Source organism: Camelus dromedarius, chromosome 28, assembly GCF_036321535.1.
Source record: "Camelus dromedarius isolate mCamDro1 chromosome 28, mCamDro1.pat, whole genome shotgun sequence".
Taxonomy (NCBI): domain Eukaryota; kingdom Metazoa; phylum Chordata; class Mammalia; order Artiodactyla; family Camelidae; genus Camelus; species Camelus dromedarius.
In genome coordinates, this window is record NC_087463.1 from 18114410 (window position 1) to 18136402 (window position 21993).

The 21993-nt window shown below is 41.5% G+C and overlaps 1 protein-coding gene and 1 pseudogene across 8 annotated transcripts in view; both read right to left on the bottom strand.

The window, feature by feature from the left end:
• BCL2 (BCL2 apoptosis regulator) overlaps positions 1–21993 on the bottom strand; it is a 158735-nt gene that overhangs the window by 80127 nt on the left and 56615 nt on the right. The window contains exon 3 of one of the 8 annotated variants that reach the window (XM_064480398.1): positions 2521–3492. The exons of the other annotated variants lie outside the window; for them this stretch is intronic. Coding sequence (XP_064336468.1) covers positions 3484–3492 — 9 coding nt within the window. The 3' untranslated portion in view covers positions 2521–3483. Of the gene's footprint in view, positions 1–2520; positions 3493–21993 lie in introns of those variants that run through there. 8 annotated transcript variants of the gene reach the window in all.
• On the bottom strand, positions 2521–3411 carry LOC116149768 (proteasome activator complex subunit 1-like; annotated as a pseudogene).

A 21993-nucleotide genomic window follows, 5' to 3' on the forward strand; every position in this document is an offset into this window, starting at 1 on the left:
AGAAATCAAAACTCTAAACATGAGCCACATTCAGTTGTAGGATGAGCATTTATGTTGTAGGATCAGAATTTACATTATCTGTGTGTCTGAATGTGGGACAAGAAATGAACATAAACAAAACTCCAGAGCCACTGAAACTTCTTTGATCACTAGAAAAAACAAATATGCAATAATCATATAGGGACAATTTCACAACTGAGGACTCCTAAGATTCCCACAGAAAAGAAATCTCTGTGAAGAGGAACTTGCCAAAACACACACACACACACACACACACACACACACACACACACACACACAAGGGAATTAACTACTCTGAGGGATAGTCATAAAGGGAACCTTTTTAAAACTGAAATCTAAGAACTGGAAAAATACTACAATCTGAAATGGACTACAAAATAAGATTTCTTAAAATTATTAAAAGGATAAAAGAAAGACTAAAAACCATAGTGAAGTAATAGGAGTAAATAAAAATAGCAGTCTTGAAAAAGAACAAAATAGAGCTCCTAAAGATAACCTCAGTGGAAAAGTTAGACAGTAGAGTGACACAAATGTAGAATTAGTGAGCTGGAAAAAGAGACTTGAGGGAATCAACCAAAATGCAACACAGGACTTTCAAGAAAAAATGGAGACTTGAACACACCATATCTAATATTGGTCTCACAGAAACCACACTAAGACTAGATAAGACTAGAGAAAGTGACCATTTAAAAGATATGAACCTGTAAGGATATGGAGAACCAGTGAAGGGCTAATAGCAGTCAGATTTTGGAAGATGGAAAACAGATGGACAAGTGGTAATAGAACTAACAGAACAAAGGAGGCAGAATCCTAAACTAGGGATAAGAAAAGTTAGGAATCACCAGCTGTGCGAAAGATCCAGAACAGATGGCACTAGTTACCTTTGGAACCGGGGAGGGAGGAAAAAGGAGGAGTGACTAAAACCAGGAGATGGGAGGAAAGCTGTTTGAGAACCAGCTATATCCCCAGACCCCCAAGATCCCCTCCTCAACTCCACCCTGCTGGGCAGCAGCCTCTATCCCAACTGGTAAAATCGGAGCTTTGGTCTTTGGAGACAGGGTTCCTGGATTGGGAGATGCCATACATCAAACAAAACAGAAAATATGCCCATTGAATGCTGACCCCTCCAATCTTATTCCTCACTTCAGCTCTCAGCACTGGGATGGGCAGAGCTTCAGAGTGTTCCCAGGAGAATCTGACCATCCCCTTAGTTCTTTAATAGGAGACTTTAGGGCTTGACATTAGCAGTTTCCTAAGAAATGGCATTAACATACTATTCTACACTGATGCTCCAAGTCAACAAGCCCCACACAGCTTCAGAGCATCCAATAAACTTCTTAGTTCTTCATTCTTAAATATGACCAGACAGGCAAGGATTACCAGATATGCAGGGAAAGCCTCTACATAAGAGTCCAAAATACACAGAAAAGGCAACACGGAAGAAACAGAGGCCATGAAGGGAGAAGAAAATTTCAGAAGAGAATAACTTTTTTTTTTCAGAAAGCTAAGAGAATGTCACACACACATGAAAACAGAACAGAATACTTAAAAAAAAAAAAACCCAACTATTTATAGATGAAAAGAGGAAATTTAAAACAATAACAGAAATGAAAACCCAATAGACAGGTTGGAAATCGAAATTGAAGAAATCGCCCAAAAAAGAGAGCAAAAAATAAAGAGATGGAAAACAGGAGAGAACATAGGAGAGTATTAGAGGACTGGTGTAGAAAGCACAACACCCACATAACAGGAGTTCTGGAAAGAAAGAGGAGTTAACAGAGAGAAGCAGATTCGACAGACTGAAAGAACACATTGATTGCTCAACACAGTAGATGGAAATAGACTCCCACATAGGAAAATTGTGAAATTTAGAATACGGGGGAAAAGAAAAGATTCTACAAGGTCCCAAGAGAAAGAAAAAATAAAGGTCAGGCAGAAAGTATCAAGAATCAGAATGGTTTTAGCCTTCGAACAGCAATGCCGGGAGGTGGCATGCAACACAGCAATACCTTCCACTTCTGAAGAAAATTTTGTTTTGACCTAGAAGACAGATAAGCCACCTGGTGAGAAGGTAAAGATGTTGGTAGACATTCAAAGTGTGAATCCGTCTCTCTTGGATCCATTTTTGAAAGGCTACTACTGTAGATCAGGAGCCACAAAAGTGAAGGAGTGGAAGAGGAGGAACTTTTATGTGATCCAATACAGGACAAAGGCAGAGGGGTGATGTGATGAAGATCACTGACTGGACCAGTGGGCCAAGAGGAAGACTTGTTGAGGGCCGCCACCACAACGTAAATGAAATGGCATCGTGATAAATTTTAAAAAGTAGATTTGTAAAAAAATAAAAATAAAAAAGTTGTATGGGGACAAAAAAAGATAGAAACAAAATAATAGATGATAAAACAGCCATGAGTGTCATATCAGAACACAAAAGAGAGAAAAGCTGGGTTCAAGTCTTCTGAGGATTCTATATTATATTGTTTGGGAAGCAAACAGAGATACAGATAACACTTTAATTTTAGACTTTGTGAACTCAGATATAATTTTTAAAAAGGTTTACGCGCAACAGCTGAGATACAGAACAAAACATATTCATTACAAATCAAGAGGAAAAAAATAGTCCTTTTTTAAACAGTATGACTATATTTTTGCACCTGGGAGGCAAGGTGAGGGAGAAATCACAACAGGAGAAAGGTCGGGGAAGGCCTGGAGTCGCCAGTAAGAGGCAGGGAGGGCTCTGCTGGACTCACCACAGGATGAGAGGAGCTTCCAATATATCGTCCCCTTTGGTTCTCCCCTGGGGTTCTCAAGCTTCTTGAAGTTCTTCAGGATGATGTCATATAATACAGCACAAGCTCTGAGGATTTCCATGACAACCAGCAGGGTCCAGGTACTCTGCTGCGCTGGGGAAGCCTTCCAGTTAGGTATAAAGGGTGTTCATCAGCTCAAACACCTTCTAATGCACAGCCACTCCAAAATTTTTCCATCTTCCATCTGAGGTATCTGCAGCTGCAACCAGGTGGTGACCAGGTTGACTACCCAGTGACATCCGTGGTCCCAGACTTCAGGCACTGCAGGAGGATTTCAATCTCCTTGCCACTCGCTGGGCCACTGGGAGGACCTTTGCCTTCATCTTCTCCTGTTGTCTTTTCATCTCTATCTTCCTTTCTTGCTGCTTCTTCCATTCCTCCTGCTCTTTCCTCTGGACTAGATGGGAACCAGGATGTCCAATGGGGCCTTTAGATAGCTCGGACTGGCTTCTTGAGAGCTGGTTCCTTCAAAAATGCACCCAGCTCAGAAATCTTCTTGGGGAAGTATCTCCTGCAGCAGGTTCTGTCTTTTGCACAGGTCTTCAAGAAGCATCTCCACCTGGGCTTGAGCCCTGAGCATGGCCGGGGGGCCTCGCACCACAGGAGGCGCAAAGAGCGGGCACAGGGAAGAGAGCGAAATCAACTGGAAAACTCAAGTCATCTAGCAGAAGACAGGATAGGAAAAAAAATAAGAAGCAAGGCAGATAGAAAACGTTTGGATTCCTAGTGAATTCCAAATATATGACTTATCATAATAAATGTAAATGGCTTAAGCTAATCCATTAGAAGGCAGAAATCCTCAGACTGAATTCTGTAAAATTCCAGCTGTTTATAAGAGAAGCAGAAAACATAATCTAGTAAGAAGGATAAGCATGAAAAAATATATTCGAATAATGAGTGTTTCTACAGATAATAAATGTTCAATAAATATTTATATAATTGAATGAATTAGTTAATCTGATAAAAAAGACTTTGCAGCCAAAAGCATTTGGGGGGATAAAAAGATTACTGCTTAATGATAAAGATATATTCACCAGCAATCCTTCTATATACCTAACCAAACAGTGTCAAATACATATAGCAAAAATTGGTTTAATTATATGAAGGCAACAAATTCAAAATTATAGTGAATGATTTAAGCACATATCTCTATGAAATCAATAGACCAAGCTAAAAAAGGGAAAAATTCAAATAATGCGTATTACAAACTTCATCTAATGAATATGAAGAAAACTCCATCCAGGAAATAAAGAATACACATAAAATGTTTGTAAATTGACCAGGTTCTAGGCCACAGAGCAAGTCTCAACAACTTTCAGAGAACTGCTAACACTCAAACCACACTCATCAACCATAATACAATAAAAGTTGAAATCAATAACAAAACCACAGCCCCCAAACCCCAGTACATCCTGAAATTTCAAAAACACACTGCCAAATTACTAAGATAAAATCAAAATGAAAGTAACAAAATATTTGGAACTGAACAATAATTAAAACCCTAGATTTCAGTAGAAGGAATGTTCAACATTAAATGTAATACCAGAAAACAAGAAATATTTTAAATTAAGAAGATAGAAAAGAGCAATAAAGTAAACCCAAAGAAAACAGAAGAAAATCCTTCTTCCACAAATGGATGAAGATAAAGTAGTAGGAAGGCACGAATAAAGACAGTAACAAATCAATAAAACGCAAAGAAACAATACACATAGGAACAAAACAAATGTGGATTCTTTAAAGACTAATGAAATAGATAGATACTCAACAAGAATGAGCAAAAGAAACAAAAGAAAGCACAGATAAACACTATTAGCTATGAAAAGGAGCCATAACCACAAATGCAGTGAAGATTTTTTTTTTAGTATGAGAATTCTACTCTCTACTTTAAAGCAATAAATCTAAAATCAGATAAAATGGAAAAATCTCCCAGAAAAATGTTACCAAAATAGAAAAACAACAAAAGCTCTTGAACATATTTTTATAAGTTCCGTTTAAAGGTATATTTTAGAAGTAGATAGTACAAGAAAGGAAGCAATAGGTCAATCTCAGTTAAAAATATCAATGCGACAATCTGAAATAAAATATCAGCAAACATACCAGCAGTGTAGTGTGTATAGAAATATATATTTATTTTTAATATATGTTTTTTGGTATGACATACATCAAGTATATACATATCCTGCATCATATATATCATATTTATCACATGATAAATATATGGTGTGCCTGTGAGTGTGTGTTTGTAATGATCCAGTAAGGTTTATTCCAGAAGCTCAAAAAGATTCAAAATTAGAAAGTGTTACTGTAATTCACCACACTGACAGATTAAGAAGGAAAAACTATATATAATCAACATAATAAATGCAGAAAAAAATTTATAAAATTTAACGCCCATCCAGAATTTTAAAATATAATAAAATATCTAGCCAAGCAAGAACAGAAGGAAGTTTTTACTAAGCAGTTTCTACTAAGAAGCTGCAATAAACTTTAGGAACATATTCCCTTTAAAGTCAAGAACTAGACAATTATGCTTTTTCTATCACTATTCCATTCATCCTTGTATGAGATATGTGGCTGACACAATAAAACAAGAAAAAGGAGTAACAGAAATAAAGATTTGAAATGGAGAACCAAAAGAAGAATTATTTGCACATAAGATTGTCTACATAGAGGATCCATGAGAAACTACAGTTACAAGTCATAAGAGAGTTTGACAAGAACGCCGGAGACAAAACTAATATACAAACATCCATGACATCCTTATCAACCAATTAGAAAATGTAATTTTTAAAAGATCTCATGGGCAACAGCAATAAACCATGACAAACCTAAGAATAAATCTAAAGAAAGAGGTACAAGAGTTAAATGAAAGCAAATTATAAAACTTCACTGAAAGTCATAAGACCTAAATAAACAGAGATATAGATCATGCTCAGACATGAGAGGATTTGACATCAATTCCTCCTAAGTTAATACATAAATTAAGTAAAACTCATATTAAAATCCCAGAAAGTTTTTCATGAACATTTTTAGAGGAATCAAAGAAAAAAAAAGCCAAAACAATATTTAAAAAATGTAAGACAAAGACTTGTCCTAATAGATATAAAGACATTTATTAACGCCTTATAATTAAGATACAATAGGCTTGGTGCCAATATGGAGAACCGGACCAGCACAATAGAGAGAGAGCCCGTCCATGTACAGGAACTTGGGATGCAACAGAGGTAGCATTATAAAACGGTGGGAAATGACTAAACTATTTATTAGATGGTTCTGGGACAATTAGTGAACAATGAAACCTCTCAGCACACCGCCACCAACAAATAATATTACAAAACCGACAGCAGGCATGTACCATGCATATAATAAAGGATTGGTATCAAGAATATAGTGTATACGCCAATAAATTAAAAAGGAAATAAACACACCAAAAGAAAAACTGGCAAAGGATAAAAAGGGAAAATCCATACAAGAGAAAACCTGACTTCAGTGAGCAAATGAAAAGACACTCGACCTCAATAGCAATCAGGAAATCACATCTAAACCCTACACAGCCACTGGATGGGCAACCGGGAATTTTAAATATGGTGGTGACATGTATTGGAGAGAATATGAAGCAGTAGGAATTTCCAGACCCATGCTGGTGGTGAACTGGTACCATCACTTTAGAGAGCAATTTGATGACATCTAGGGAGGTTGAAGATGTGCTAATTTTACTACTTTGCTACTGGGTGTGTGTATAGTATACGTCTGTCTATCTACCTACCTACCTACCTACCTGTATCTCCAAGAGAAAGTCAACTCTCCCACACATCGGCAAATAACATGTACATGTTGTAGCATCATCTGTAATGTCAAATTTTTGTTGGAAACAGCTATAATATTCCTCAAATGGACATTTTAAAAGTTAGAAACAACCTTATCGCCCTTTCTTTGATAGAATACTAAACAGCATGGGAGACAGAGGAAGTGAAGGTATGTGTTTTACAACAGATACATCTTACAAATATAATGTAGAACCCAAAGACAATGATATCATTTAGATAAAGCTTGAAAACATTTAAAAATATACACATCGTCTACAGATACACACAGGTGTAAAAGATGCAGTCGTGCGTGGTAATCATATGCATCAAATTTAAACTGGTAACTGTGACGCTCAGAGAAGGGAGGGGGGAATGGCACTGGGGAACTGTTTAAACTGTTTTCTCTCTGTCTCTCTCTCTTTTTTAAAGGTAAGTGAGAAGATCTGAAACAAATATGGCATAAAGATGTGACAGCGATGGTAGATACCTATGCACTTGCTATCTTAGTCTCTGTATTTCCTGTTTGCTTAAAATATTTCACAATTTAAGAACCCTGTGCTTGGCATAGTTAAAGATCTTGATAGATATTATCATTTGTTCCTAGAGGCCCCTGAGGCAGGTAGGGCAAGTGTTACGATTATCGCTTGACGGACAGGAAGGTGAGGGAGGGATGGGCGCGGTGGGCACAAGGCTTAACCGTCTGTGGGCTCAGAGCCCTCATTTCCCTCGTTCAGTAATTTATACACAAAGGGAACTTGGTGCAAAACGGCGTGGGTGGGTGCATGGGAAGACAGCCTCTTCCTATCTGGAACAGACCGTAGCCTGAGGTAGGGCAATGACATAACGTCATAAAAAGGGAAGGAGCCAGGCTGCCCGGGTCATCTGACAGCTTTTCAATGAAATCTGTAACTCACACGTGGAAGCGGGGAACATTCCCTGCACATCTGCCGAGGAGGCGGAAGGGGCCGGGGGAAGTGAGAAAAGTGACCTCAGTCCCGGCATCACTTCGCCTTCAGAACACACTATCCTGGGAAGGGCAGGATGCTGTGCTGGGGCCATGAGACCCGAGGTCTGGTCCAGGATTGGTCCCTTTTGCTCTCTGGCTTCCTGCTCTTCTGATTTATACAACTGAGGAGGTGAACTACCATCGTGAGGCCAGCGAAGTTCTAGAATCTATGTCCCTTCTGGTTTTCAGGAGTTTTTCCTTAAAAGTTGGATTTCTTAAAATCTGAAAGAGTAGGTTCGTATTTAACGTTTGCACATGGCTATGAGCTCATTCCTGGACCTGTCACAGCGATGTCCTTTCCTCCCGGGGACATACATAAAACGCCGGGAAACAGTACTGCGGTATCCGGAAGTCTCAGTAAACACTCCTCCATCCTGCTCCCAGCACCAATCCCACTTGTGGGCCCTGGGGACCCTTGGGTACAGAGGTCAAAGTGGTTGTAGCTTCAACAAGCAGCGACTCATAGGGTCCGTCCCACTCTGGGGGCAACACATGCTGGGGGGGGGGGGGAGGAGGTAACCCCTTGAGTAACCCAGCCTTGAAGCAGCACCACATGCACATTGTAGGCTGGAAATAAGAAAGAATTTCCTGGCCGTAGGAATTGCCAAAGAGTAGGGTGGGTAACCAAGGGAGGTTCCACAGTCTCTTCTGGAGAGCTTTAAAAACCAGAGACAATCTGATATATGAGATGATTTTTGTTGCAATCCTGACAGATGGACCTGGTCCCTGTCTTCCCAGGCATACCTCTCTGCTTTCTCTCTCCTCTCAATACGACAGACCCGCCTGTGTGTCCCGTCCCCCCACCCCCAACTCCCGCCGCCGGGAAGCACACTCTTTGCAATCCATGAGGCTTGTTTTCATTCGATTCCTTGCCTCCTAACACCTTTCCTTGTTATTTTATGGAAAGTTGGTCAAAGGTCAGAGTTGCCCAATTACCCACACATAGTTTGGTGGCGGCATCAGATACCCAGGCAAAACAGAGATGATTCCAACTCCAGCCTCAACTCCAAGGCTGGATGGAAACAGAAAAATTAGCTGTTGCTAACAATCCATCGTAAATGAAAATATGATCCCAGTAATTGATTTTAAATAGATTTTTTAAAAGAATCCTTGGCCGCATTTCATCAAGAATACAGAGTTTCAAAAGCGTTCATTCCAGGGTTGGATTTTTTCCCCTTTTCTTCTGGCTTAAACCCCAAATGGCCAAGATCCGAGTCTGAATAAACAGTGTGGGTGGTGACTGTTCTGTGAGGCCCAGTAGAGGATGCAACCACTTTCTTATTCGGTTCAGCATTAAATCATGTGAAACCAGCCTGATGACTCCATGTAACTTTTACTTGGTAATGGAGGGCGATATTAACATGTCCTCTTCCTCCATTTCTCAGGGAGAAAAAAAATTAATTCTCCTAACAGCGCAGGTTTAATTATGTATAAAGTTCATTGACCTCACAGGCGGCTGTCAGATGATCTTGCGAAGGCCTGTAAAAGGCATCCCAGGAATGCAGTGATGTGGGCAGAAACCGAGTGGATGCATGCCACCGAATGCTTTCAATGGGACGGAATCAGCGGCCATCCAGAAAGACTCCAGTGAAAACAGAACCTTAGGATAATCAGCAATTTCATCTCACCTAAGCATTTCGAGGCCTTCCAAAATGATTGTTCTAAATCAGAAACTCAGGAAAAATCCCGTGGGGACAGGAGCCCCTCATGACGGGTGAAGGAATCTGTTTGCTGGTTCCTGCCGCAGCAGGCTGCCAGTGCATGGATTCCCAGTGTTCTTTCCCATTTTAGGGGTGTTGCTTTCTGACGTCTCCGCTACTGGCGTTAAAAGAAAATCAGGAAGCAATCCCATTCATAAATATCCGGTGGGGCTTGAAGGAGACAGCGGAGCCTGTGTTTGGACAGTTTGGATAGGCTACGCCCCTTGCACGTGTATGCGATGACTTTATGTATTTGTCAGGAAATGCCCTGAGGTGTGTTCTTCATACACAAGGACTGGGTTTTCTTCTTTGGGCTGAGGGAGGGGAGGGGGAACGAGCAACATGCGCTTCCAGAACTTGCAGTGTTTACCTGGGGCATACCACTGTTGACTGGTACCCAGGCTACTGTGAGAGCAGAGCCCTGAGGAAACGGTTGGAGACACTGGAGGCTGGTTTGGGTTTCTTGGCAACGAGAAGCCAGAGCCCCAGGAGATGCTGTTGGGTGGCTAACTACAGGGGCTCTCCCAGCCAGAGGGAGGAAATGTGAAATATTTCAGTTTGGTGCTTCCTAAGATTAAAATTAACTGTTGGGGTCTAATATCATTTTCTTTCAGTAGCCTTCTCACCAGATACCCTCACTTTATCGGTGGGTGAAATATCACAGGGCTGTGTTCTAACACAAATGAGCTGCACTCATTCTGGTAGTGTTACTGTTATGAACAAAGAAAATGGTTGGCCAGGATTTAGCTGACATTTTTGAGCCTCTGATGGCAGCAGAATGAAAAGCCTCTTACTCGTGTCATTTTTTAGATAAACCTGTAATTCTCAGGTCCTTTACCAAAACTGGCCACCTAGATTTTGAATACATAGTGTCAGTCTGCATTCAATTCACGTTACTTCAATAGATACGTGGAAAACACAAATACTGGAGTAGGTGTTACTGGCAATACAAAAATCAAAAAGGCTGTGAGCCCAGCCCTCAAGCAACTCACAAATGAAGACGCAAACATGAACCCCAACTGGAGGATTTGGGAAGGCTTCCCGCGTGGAATCTTCCAGGAAGAGATGGCATTTGACCTGAACCTTCACCCACAGCTCCGTTCCCACCTGCACACTGTGGCATTCAGAGAGCCACTGAGTCATGCTTATTCATGGCTGGGGTTCTATGATTTTACTTGTTTTTAATCCATCTGATATTTCAGGGGTTTCCTGCCAAAATCCCTTCTTTAAGATCAATACCATTTAATATGCTCAGGGAACAGTCAATAAAAAAGGAATTCCTTCTGTCCTCCCACCCCGAAGAAGGAAGCCTTCCTTCAAATCCTAAAAAAATTTTCTACATATGATTATCCACACAGTTGCAGGGGAAATGCACCTCCAGATAAAGAAATCTCAATCATTTCCACCCTTTGAATACTACAATTTGTAAAATCCCATGAAGGAAATGACTCTTAGTTCTCATGAAATTCCCACTGGGGAACCACTGGGAGCCACAGTTAGGAAAGAGATGATCCTTTTGCTTATTCCCAAGTCCTTCCGTTTGCCCAGGGCCTCTGCCACCTCTGAACCTCACAGCAATTTGGTTTTCTCGTCTATCGTGTGTGTTGCAGGAGGTGGTGGTTTGAGTCCATGACTTGTCTCTGTTACGTGGAAAGTTCCTGGACATCAGGGACTGCTTTCTTCATTTCTACATTTCCCACAGTGTGTGTCTTTAACAGGGTTGGTGTTCACTGAACAAATGAATAAACAAATGGGTGAAGTAAAGAAATATCACAGAGATGTCTCTGCCAGGGCTTAGAAAGCCTTCAGTAAAGGACCAGAGAGCAAATATTTTAAGGCGTCCAGTCTCTATTAACTACTCAACTCTGCTGTTTTGATAGAAAAACAGTCATGGACGATCTGTAAACAAGTAAGTATGGCTGTGTTCCAATAAAACTTTATTTACAAAACCCAGGGACGAGCCAGATTCGGCCCACAGGTCATAGTTTTCTGACTTCCTCATCTACAGTTTTTTTCTTTGCCATACACCTCACATATTCTTCAAATTTTCATATGGTACCTGTGCTTTTATGCCATCAAGGGCAGCAAATGTAAACATTCAAGAGTTGTTTTGGAACTCCACATTAATGAATCCACAAAAAAAAAAAAACCCACCAAAAAACAATACAAACAAACAAAAAAACCAACAACAAAGAAACAGGAAAGCACATACAGAAATTAGCTATTATTCTAAGTAAGAGCTGGGAGTGGCTTATATTGTATATCATATGCCTTTAAAAGGAACCATTCTTAGCCCCAAAATGAAGGTACTAGTTTTGCCATTTACATCATCATTATTGAGTAAGCCTGACATGAGACCTCAGAATTATTGGGTGAAGGGTCTGGTGCTGGGGCGTGGTGAACTTGACACTTTTTTGGAAAGGGGAATAAATGCCGTCCCACCGACCGTTCCTATTCTCCCCTAGATCGTTGGGTCTCTGATTTTACTGCTAAAATCCTTCCAAAGGTTATTAACGCAGAGGACACGCCTTCCTCTTGATGACCCACTGGAAAACATCCAGCTAACAAAGAGCACAGCAGATCTCAAAAGTGCAGCGCCCCAGAGAGGTAAGGGGCAGCTTCGAGACCTTGATGGAAACAAGATGTCCCAGGCTTGCCCTCCTGGCCCAGTTGGAGAGTGCCCCTCCCATCATTACCCTCTGCCTCACTATCAGGCCACCTTTTGTGTGTAATACAGTTTTTTTTTTTTTTAAAAAAGGATTTGGCTTTGAATTATGGTGTAAATCCAAAGGATGCCAAGTCTTGAGGTCAATTGCTTGGTTTGGAAAAACTCAACTAGTGCTTTTCGAGGCTTAAGGAAATATACAGCAAACAACGTACAAATGAGTGCCCAGCTGACAGTTTTTGCAATGGTTGCTCTAAGGTGGGGAACTTCAAACCCCATCGGTCATCGTCAGGGTCACGAAACAGTTCTAGATTAGAAGGATTCTGTGCCTTAGGAAAAGGACAAACCCCTGACTCACAAACGGAAGGTATCATTGGGGAAGGGGAGGGTGTCGAAATACCTGAGTTCAAGCCCACCACGTTCAACCCATGTGACTTGAAGCAAATTATCTGATGTTTCTATAACTTGTCCTAATTTTTAACACAGAGCTAGGACATCCACATTACAGAGGAGAAATCTGGGAAGCAGATGATACACTGTATATATGGCCCAATTAATTTCAACAAATGTTGAGAGTCTATTACAGGCTTGCCTTGGGGAGTGAAAAATGAATATGCCACAGACTCCTAAGAACAAAGGCAGGGGATCACAACTTGCTGCTTTTCTGCAACACTCTAGTGCCACCAGACCTTGTTATCAGTCACTCTCACTGCAACAGCCCCCTGCCCCCGCCCTGTTGCTGAGAAGAACTCTTTACTCACAATCCTTTTGCTTCCACTCCGAGAAATGGAGAACCAGCACATCTGTGGGCAACCCTTGATCTCTATTTCCTTTCAGCCAGCTTCTTGGGTTGTGCCAACAGGACACAGACAAGTGACTCAAGAGGAAAAATAATACATAAGTCAAGGACTTATTGGACACATTTTAGGTTGTATCCAGTATCGAGAGAGATGTTCTTAATCTCTTCTGAGGCTTCACGAGAACTTATCTGCCCCTTTCTTCTGGCTTCCAGCTTTCTTAATATTGAAAACTTTGACCTGAAATACGAAATCTTTGAAGAGTCTGTCTGGGGAAGTTCCAGAAGTTTCGTGTAGCAAACTAAATGGGCTCCTCTGATTAGTGTGTCTAGAACAATGCAGGTAAAATGTCTTTTAAATCAATCATTCTAAAGTTAGCTTCCAAGGACTGCTACTCCAGCACCAAGAAATAGGACCACATGAGTTTATTTCATCAGGCGCTGGCAGCGTTCTGGGCGAGGCAAATAGAAAATCTCGAGGAAAAAAAAAAGAGACTTTCAGAGCCTGCTTTGGGCCCCCTCACATTCCTTTTTTAAGCATGACAAGATTGATCCTGGGCCACAGATGCAGCTTTTGGATGTCAGATGCAGGCAGATGTTTTCCCTTAAACCCGTTGTCTCTCCCTCAATCTGTTTATAGCTGTTTCCCTTTCAGCCTGCACCTCATGTTCTCACTAACTGCACGTCCCAAAGGTTTCTTTCCTCCACACAAAAAAAGGGGTATCTTTCTATAATTTCTTATCTTTTCTATACGGAATGCATCCACTGACGAAATTACCTGTTTCCCCATTACTACTATGTTTGGTTCCTCGGCCATCTTCAGGAAATATTGTACTAGAAGTCCGCTGTAAATTAAGTCCCCAAAGTTATGTGGCATCAGAAAGGGGACAGAAGTAAACTATTGAGCTCACATGACCGGTATTAACCTCTTAAATCAACTGGTATCCTTTAACGAAAAATAATAAGAAAATGAATATATGGATGTGTGTGTGTATATATATATGACTGAAACACTATGCTGAACACCAGAAATTGACACATCATAACTGACTATACTTCAATTTAAAAAAAAAGTCAACTGGTATCAGTTGACAGGCTCCCTTGATGAGGTCAGGGTTATTTACCCAAACCTGTGGGGTTTTAGTTCTGGGCTTACAGATGCTCTTCCTACAAGTCAGACCAAGGGTCTCCATTTGTAAGTGAATTATGCAGATTCCATGGCAGCCAAACCAAGTGACAGATTTCAGAGGTTCTTCTAACCTCGCTCACTACAGATTCATCCAGAATATGATCCAGACGAGGATAACGTCTGCTGCTAGTTCTCATACACAAAAGTGCCATGAGACACGGGAGCTTCTTCGAGGTGATGGAATAGTTCCGTATCCTGAAGGCAGTGGCAGTTGCAGGAATCTATACACATCCACGCACACACACAGACCAATACCAGGAAAACTGGTGAAATCTGAATAAGGTCTGGAGATGACACAGATGTCAGTCTCCCTGTGTTACTAATGTGTATACTATATACATTACTCTACATGCTATGGTCCTGCAAGATGTTATTATCACTGGGGGAAGCAAAGGGGAGGATACACAGGGCCTCTCAGGTGCTACTTTTGCAACTTCTTACGTCTATTGTTTCTGAAAAATAGAAAGTTTTTTAAAGTGCCATGAGAAAGTGAGTGTTCATCTGGCAGTAGCTTGCCCAACACAGCCTAACTGCACTTGAAGTTCTATGCTGCTTCTTTTACTAGTCAGAGGATTTTAAAGGATTTCCTATGACTTTCCCTTAAGAAATGAAGTCAACGTATCTTCTGATCGTGTACCACGAAGCCTCTCTGAATTGGAGAGGTGTGGAGAGTGGATGGGGAAGGAAAACTACGTTTCTGAAAGGTTCACACTGAACTTGGCAGCTTCTGCATTACAACCAGGGTTCTAATAAGACAGCATCTTTCTGATGTTGCCTGGGTGTTCCCTGTGACACAGAGGTTTAAAGGGTAATCAGGTCATTAGATAAAGAACGGGGTGCGGGGAGGAGAGAGGACTGTAATAAGCCACGATTTTGCCCTTCTTTCCATCTAAACAGGTCTGCGCATCCCGGCTTACCCGGCATTATCCTTCAGCTGTCCACCAGCTCCCTCTCTTTCCGGTTTACTTCGCTGTCATCTGCATCTCTGCCTTCATCTACCGGCTCCATGAGAAGCCCATGGCTTCTGTTCACCGGTGTATCCCAGCGCAGAGGGCAGTGCAGTATTTGTTGACTGAACGGCTGAAGAAATGAATGAAACATCTCCAAAGCAATGGCCCGGTATTAGACTGTGGCAATCCTCAAACCCACAGGTCATTACAAAACGACACAGAAATCGTTCAGGCTGATTTATGTACGCAAAGGTCATTTTTCTTGGCTAAGAGAATAAACGTGACACAAATGTGAGTGATGTCTTTTGACACTAGCAGCTGACTTCCAGAGCTACGGGGATCCCAACGAAAAGGCAGGCTTTCCTGTTGAATTTTCAGTCTAGGCAGAAGGAGACCAGAAGTAGGTAAATAGACGGGGAGATGGGAGCAAACGTCTCTCTAAATACACACACGTACACATTTTCTCATCTCCAGCCACGGAATGGGATCTTGGTACTTCCTCTCCCTGCGGTGAATGGGGAGTCCTCTACCAGGTGCAGACAGGTGGGGCAGGCACAGGTAGGCAGAGAAAAGGGAGAAATGAGACACTGAGAAACACATGAGACCCGAGAGTCGGGAGTGAGGGCTGCCCGGGCCCCCAGTCACCAGTCCAGAGCTGTCTTCCTCTGCAACACGTCACATCACTGTTCAAACCAGGAGAGGCCTCGGACAGCCCGCTAAGCCAAGGTATCAGAAGAAAATGCTTAGAGGGCTGTGTTTTCAGATGTGGTGAAATGTTTTAAGTAAATGACTAACCTTACATGTGTTTGCTTTAGTGAGAAACCCTCCCTGCCCACTCCACCACCAAAAGACCCCTTCAAATCATGGGAATAAGAAACAAGGAGGCCAATGACCTCTTAACTTGAAAAAGTCTCCTTGAAGCCAAGCTGCCTGAAGTCAGTCTTCCGATACCAAAGTCAGCCTGGGCCGACTCCCCTTCTATTCATGCTTCTCTTAAAAGAAAACAGGCTGGATGGTTTCAGTAAATAACAAAAGGTCAAGAGAAACGCTATTCACAACATGAGCAAAATAACAGCACAATCTCTGCCAAACAATTTCCTAAGGCCTAACAGGCAGAACAGCCCAGCGGTGAAGCAGCCCACAGACCTGAGGGCGGGAGGAGAGGTCCGTCCCACGACAGCCTGCCAGGAGGCCCTAGTTCCTATGTCATCTACAAGGAGGGAGAATGGAGACCATGCCATCAAGTTCAACCAACAGTTAAATTCCACATTTCACGTAAAGGAGTCGGTTGCCTGCGTGTGTGGTTTGTTTTTCCAGGCTCCTCACCTTGGATTACATATTTGACATTAGAGCCGAGTGGCAATGTCATGGTGAAACAGCCAAGCTTCGCCGGTCTCTGTGTTCGTGAGTGCCACATTCACGGATTCCGCCAACCACAGGTGGAAAATATTCAGGGAAAAAAAATTCCAGAAAGTTCCAAAAAGCGAGAAGTGAATTTGCCATAGGCTGGCAACTGTTTACACAGCATTCACACTGTATTGGGTGTTATAAGTAATCTAGGGGTGACTTTGACATGGTAGGCTATATGCAAATACTACACCACTTTATAGAAGAGACTCGAGCATCCTCAGAGTTTGGTTCCATGGGTGATCCTAGAACCAATTCTTCTCAGATACCAAGGATGACTGTTCTCAAAACTAAAGCTCAGAGTCAATTTTTAAAAAATCTCCTGAATGAAAGTTCCAACTGGTTTAATTCTATTTGCCTGAGATGGGCACTCATGTTCATTTTCTCTTCAGAATTTCTCTGAGGTGAACTGGATAAAAATACCATTACAAGAGCTTTAGAGAGAGAAAGAGAGAAATACATCCAAGGCAGAAACCAGGACTCTCCGCCCTCAGGACACTGCCCCAACTGATTCTGCATCAGCAACCTGCCGGGATACCATCTTCCTGGGCCATTACTGCCCTGAGCCGTGCCACCAAGTCACCAAGGCCACACCTGAACCCTGTCCCAGACTTGCTGCAGTGACTGGGTCTTACTCTTCTTTGGCCTCCACGGGGCCTTGCAAGTGGGCAACAGCATATTGAGTCAATGGCACCCGTGTTCTACCACATTCCTGGTTTAAAACCATAGAGCAGTGTTTTGCCAAATACCTCCCATGAAAAACTAGTCTGGCAAGATGATACATGGGTGCAAAGTAATTCTGATTCCACGATGCAACACGTTTTGGAAATGCTTCGGAAAATGACTACATTCCCCCATTTTGGAATCAGAAAGCATTTGAGCAAATGAAAGATTTGAAGTCCTACAGGAAAGTCCCATGTGACTTTCAGAAACCCTTTCTCAATTCATACCTGTTACCATCTTGGGGAACTAGTGTTTTGTAGAGGACATACTGGAGAACTCGACTTTAGAGCAATTTCTGATTCATGGCTAATCACATCCAGTCTGTCATTAAGTCCAACTGAACCGTCCTTCACGATACATCATTGTGGTGAACTCGGCCCACTGAACACCCATTGCTAGTTTCCTATTCCTGAACCTATTGCTTTGTAGGATCATCAAGTCATAGAAAGTCAGACGGAAGTGTTCTTAGAAATCATCACGGAGTAAAGGTCAACCCCTGAATTTAGCAGAGTTGTTAACCAAGGCCCCCACCATGAAGGGACTGGCCTTAAAATGTCACGATACGATACTGTTTGGCTTCCTAAAGCCAAGGGTGGTTTCAGGCATCTATGCGCTGCCCTGCAGCTACACTGCAGACAGGGCTTCCAGGAGTAGGTCCCCACTCAGGAAGAGAGGGAAAGAGAAGCAGGGAAGCACCTGAGCACCCACTGAACGCCGTACACTAGCACCTCCATCCTCCCGCTTAACCCTTAAGCATCTCCTGTCTCAGTTTAAACAACCCCTGGGTCACGTACGTGAAAAACGAGGCTACTTGAGGCCACACAGTAAGCAAGAAACTGTGCCAGGATTTGAGCCAAGAACAGTTTGACTCCAAAACACATACTCCTGCTAGTGTGTCATCCTCCCTCCACAAAGAGGCCCTCAAGAAAAGCATGTGCAATTACATATTAAACTAGGAATTTGCATATCTGAAATGAGTGGCAGACTACGGCCACTGGGGCAAGGAAGAACACACAGTGAGCCTTTGTTTTCCATTAAAATCCTCTACCCTGTGCAAAGGCGAAGAAGATAAGTGAATTTTTGAAATTGCTATTAAGGAAATGAAAATTTTTTAATTAGTGAAATTTGAACCAAGTCAATCAAGCCACGAGAATGAAATTCTGCTATTATTGAATATCGCAAGTAATACACTTGCAGAGTTTGGCATGATCACTTATCATTAGAAGTTATTGGCTTCTCTCATGAAGTATTGATCACTTTGGTTATGTTTCATGAAATCTGTGGTGGGTACAAGTTCAGTAAATACGGTAACCATGGTGATGGTAGCATATTTTTATTTTATGTCAAAAACATATACCCTTTTAATAATACATAATGGAAAAGAATCTGAAAAGAAAAGAAAACGTATCTATGTACATGTATAACTGAGCTGCTTTGCTGTACACCTGAAACTGACATTGTCCATCAATTACACTTCAATATAAAATAAAACTGAAAAAAAAAAATACCCTCTTCAAAACTCCTACAGTTCTAGTGGGGAAGGGAGACTTTCTCTTAGATACAGTCAATTGATAAACTACATGTTCTTTCTCATAGTCATCTCTCAATAATTCAAATTTTAAAATTCAGACTTCTTTATTTGCATTTTGAGGTATTTTGAACACCAGTAAGTGAATTTCCCACTTACTAGTGGAATTACTGTCTGTCAGAGGGTTTCTGAAGCCACATGTGGTCCACAAGTTAAAGAAGAGTATTAAAATTGGCGACAAAAATAAACCGGCAACGAATAATAATAGTCACAAATCCATGAATAATCAAATTAAGTTAAATACTGGCCTGGGAGGATTTATATTGCTCTTTATAATAATGTGCAACTCAGCTGAAGGAGGACGTGGCATTTCCATACGGGCAGCAGGGGAAATTTTTAATTTGAGTACTTTAAAGTCAACCATGGCTGTGTGACCTTAAGAAAAAGAATGACTAAGGAGGGTATTTTATACTTGAATGTCAAGGCAAATTGTTTAATCAGTGTTAAGTAGTGAACTCATTAGGTCTGCCCTCTGGAAATCAAAAACAAAGATAAAAATGAGTTCCAAGGGTGAATTTATGCCTATCAATCTTTTAACCTTCAATTATGAGTGATGCTAATTTTCCTTATATCTCAAAAAAGACATCAATGAGATCTTCATTCACTAAGATTATTAGATACAAGAAGTAAAAATTTACAAGGAAACAGAACTTGATGAATCTTGATCATAGTTTATCTACGGAAAATTTACTTTCAAGCAAATGGACACCACCAACTTTATCACTTGCTTTATTCACATTCCAAATGCCCTTTACTCATTCATGTTCTGCGTATGTCCTCATGTCTTAGTGGGAGAGTGCCTTTAAAAAGTAGTGTTTTACTTCCTCCCATATCCAAGTAAATCTGATGGGGTTGGTGCTTCACAGGTCTGGCACAGAGAAATTCTGCACAGAGAAATCTATCAGATGTAGAAGTAGAAGACGCAGCAGGCAGGAATTAAGAAAGAAGCAGAGTAGGCAAAATAAATAGCTTCCCAGCATCTGCTATTTCAGGGATCGCTGGCTGCTGGCTTTGTTTTTTTTTACGTGAATGCACAGACAATAGTTACCAACTTGATAAACAAAAACATATTTTAATGGCAAATCGGATTATCCTTGGGAGGAACACAGTTCCTTGTTTCCCTCATTGTGAAAAATAACCAGAGACGCTCCTGCCACAGTGTTCAGGGCACGCCAGGCACTGTTCTCAGCTCTTGACTCATATTAACTCCCAACAGCACTTATGAGGAAGCTGCTATTATTATAACTGGCACTTCACAGATGAGGAAAAAGGAAACATTGAGAACTGGGTGGAAAAGGGCAGAGCGGAGGCTGGAATCCAGGCAGGCTGTCCTGGATCCACGGTGCTAAGACCTGACACTGCCCTGACCCACTACAGCGTTAGCTCGGTTTCCTACTCTGACATGCTTGCACAAGAAGTATATTCAAAATAGTTAATAACTAGTCTCCATATAAAAATATATCTACAAAAAGGATTAAAATATTCTGTGATTCTACCGCTATATCGCGTAACTGGGTCAGCCTAATCACCGGAGAGAAGGAGGCTTCTAAAGTGCTATTTCCAAATATCAGTGACCAGGGCAAATCCCTCCCTAAGAACATCAGCTGTTTACTGTATAAACCTGGGGAGAAAACTCTCTGAGGTGGACACCAGAGACTTCCATCATTGTAACAATTTGATTATTTCTTCCACATTCTAGATGTGAATAACTGAATAATTTAATTGCTGGAGTTAAAGACTTATCTGTTTTTTAGGAAAATGAGATTTTTATTTGGGATTCCCCAGAATATTAGAAAGATGATTCTTAGTATAATTGTGGGCAAGAAGGAAATAATATACATATTTGTGGCTATGAGCAGCTAACCAGGAAAGAAAAAAAAAGGAAAGAAAGAAACTGTCTGGACTTGCACAGTTCCAAAAACCACTGAATGTTTTCTTTTTTTTTCCCACCTTATTAAGCATTTGTTTCTTATCAAGGAGGATTCATTTACCACCTGTGTCTTTTACATTCTTGAAATATATATAAAGTTAATGTTTACTTTCCACCCACTGAAAGCTTGTTTAAGTTACTCTGTCTTTAGGTTTTATTTTCAGGAGCCCCAATTTGTTTGGCCAGCGTCAGCAGGAGAGAAGGCTTCCTTTTGAGCACAGAAAACTCTCGACTATTTAGAATGTTTGCTTGGGAGATAAAGTGATGCCTGGCGGTTTCTCTGCTTCATAACAATTCCCAACATGACTGGGCAAAAACTAAAATGTGCTTGTACTGAATTCCGTCTTTCTCTGATGAGTAAGCCTCATAAATGGGATCAGCATAATCAATGCTAGGTTTTTTCAGTAGTCCAACGTTATCTGAAACTTCCAAATGTTTGTATTATAAATTAGTACATATATTCCAAATATGAGTTCTGGAAAGGAGATAATATGAGATGGTCTCTTTGAGTTGTACCAGTCTCATTCTTCGCACAAAGAATCTGACTCCAACTCCAGTGAAGATCGTATTTTCAAGGGGATCACCACAAGGCACCGTCCTGACAGCACACCTGTAGCATTCCCTGGACTTCAGCAAAAACTGTGGGATGGGAATAAAAAGACAGCAGGGATGAGGCCTTCCAAAGGTCATGGGGAACTTGGGCAGAGATGAAACGTACAGGAGCAGAATTCTAAGCTCCTGATGCTCGGTCTGCCTGTACCTGTACCTGGGGTCCCTGGCTGCTGAGTGCTTGGACCCAAAGAGCATTTGGTTGCAAGTCTGATTCCTGATTCTCTTGGAAGTCCAAGCACATACAGTGGGAAAGTCTGATCTGATCCTCTGCTTTCAAGCACTTAACATCAATTTCCCATTTTACTGATGGCACAGCAGAGGTCCACAAGAGCCAGGCGACACGGAGCCAGAGCAGTGTAAGGGCAGCACCTGTCACCTTTCCCAGCTCCATAAACGAGGGCTGGATCTTTTCTGTAGTATGTGGTACTGCTCACAAAGGAAACGGGATGACAATGTGAACTGCTTGATCCAGACCATTACTTCTAACAAACGAACCAAACTCAGTGATACTGCGGGTTTAGAGCCCCTTCCTCCTCGATGGACACTGGGCTGTACTCAGGAGCACAATAGCCCATGGACTCAACTCTGTGCTTCGAATTGAAAAGCCACGTTTGATTCATTCAACTGTCATTTGTTCAGTTCATCAAAAATCAAAATGGTCTAGTGTGAATCCTGAAAGTTGAGAATATGGACTCAGAGAGATGCCACTTGCTAGCCAGCCTAGGTGGTGTGGTTTTAAGAGACTGGACTTCCTTTTCTCACTTTGCAACTGACTTGCTGAGTAAACTTG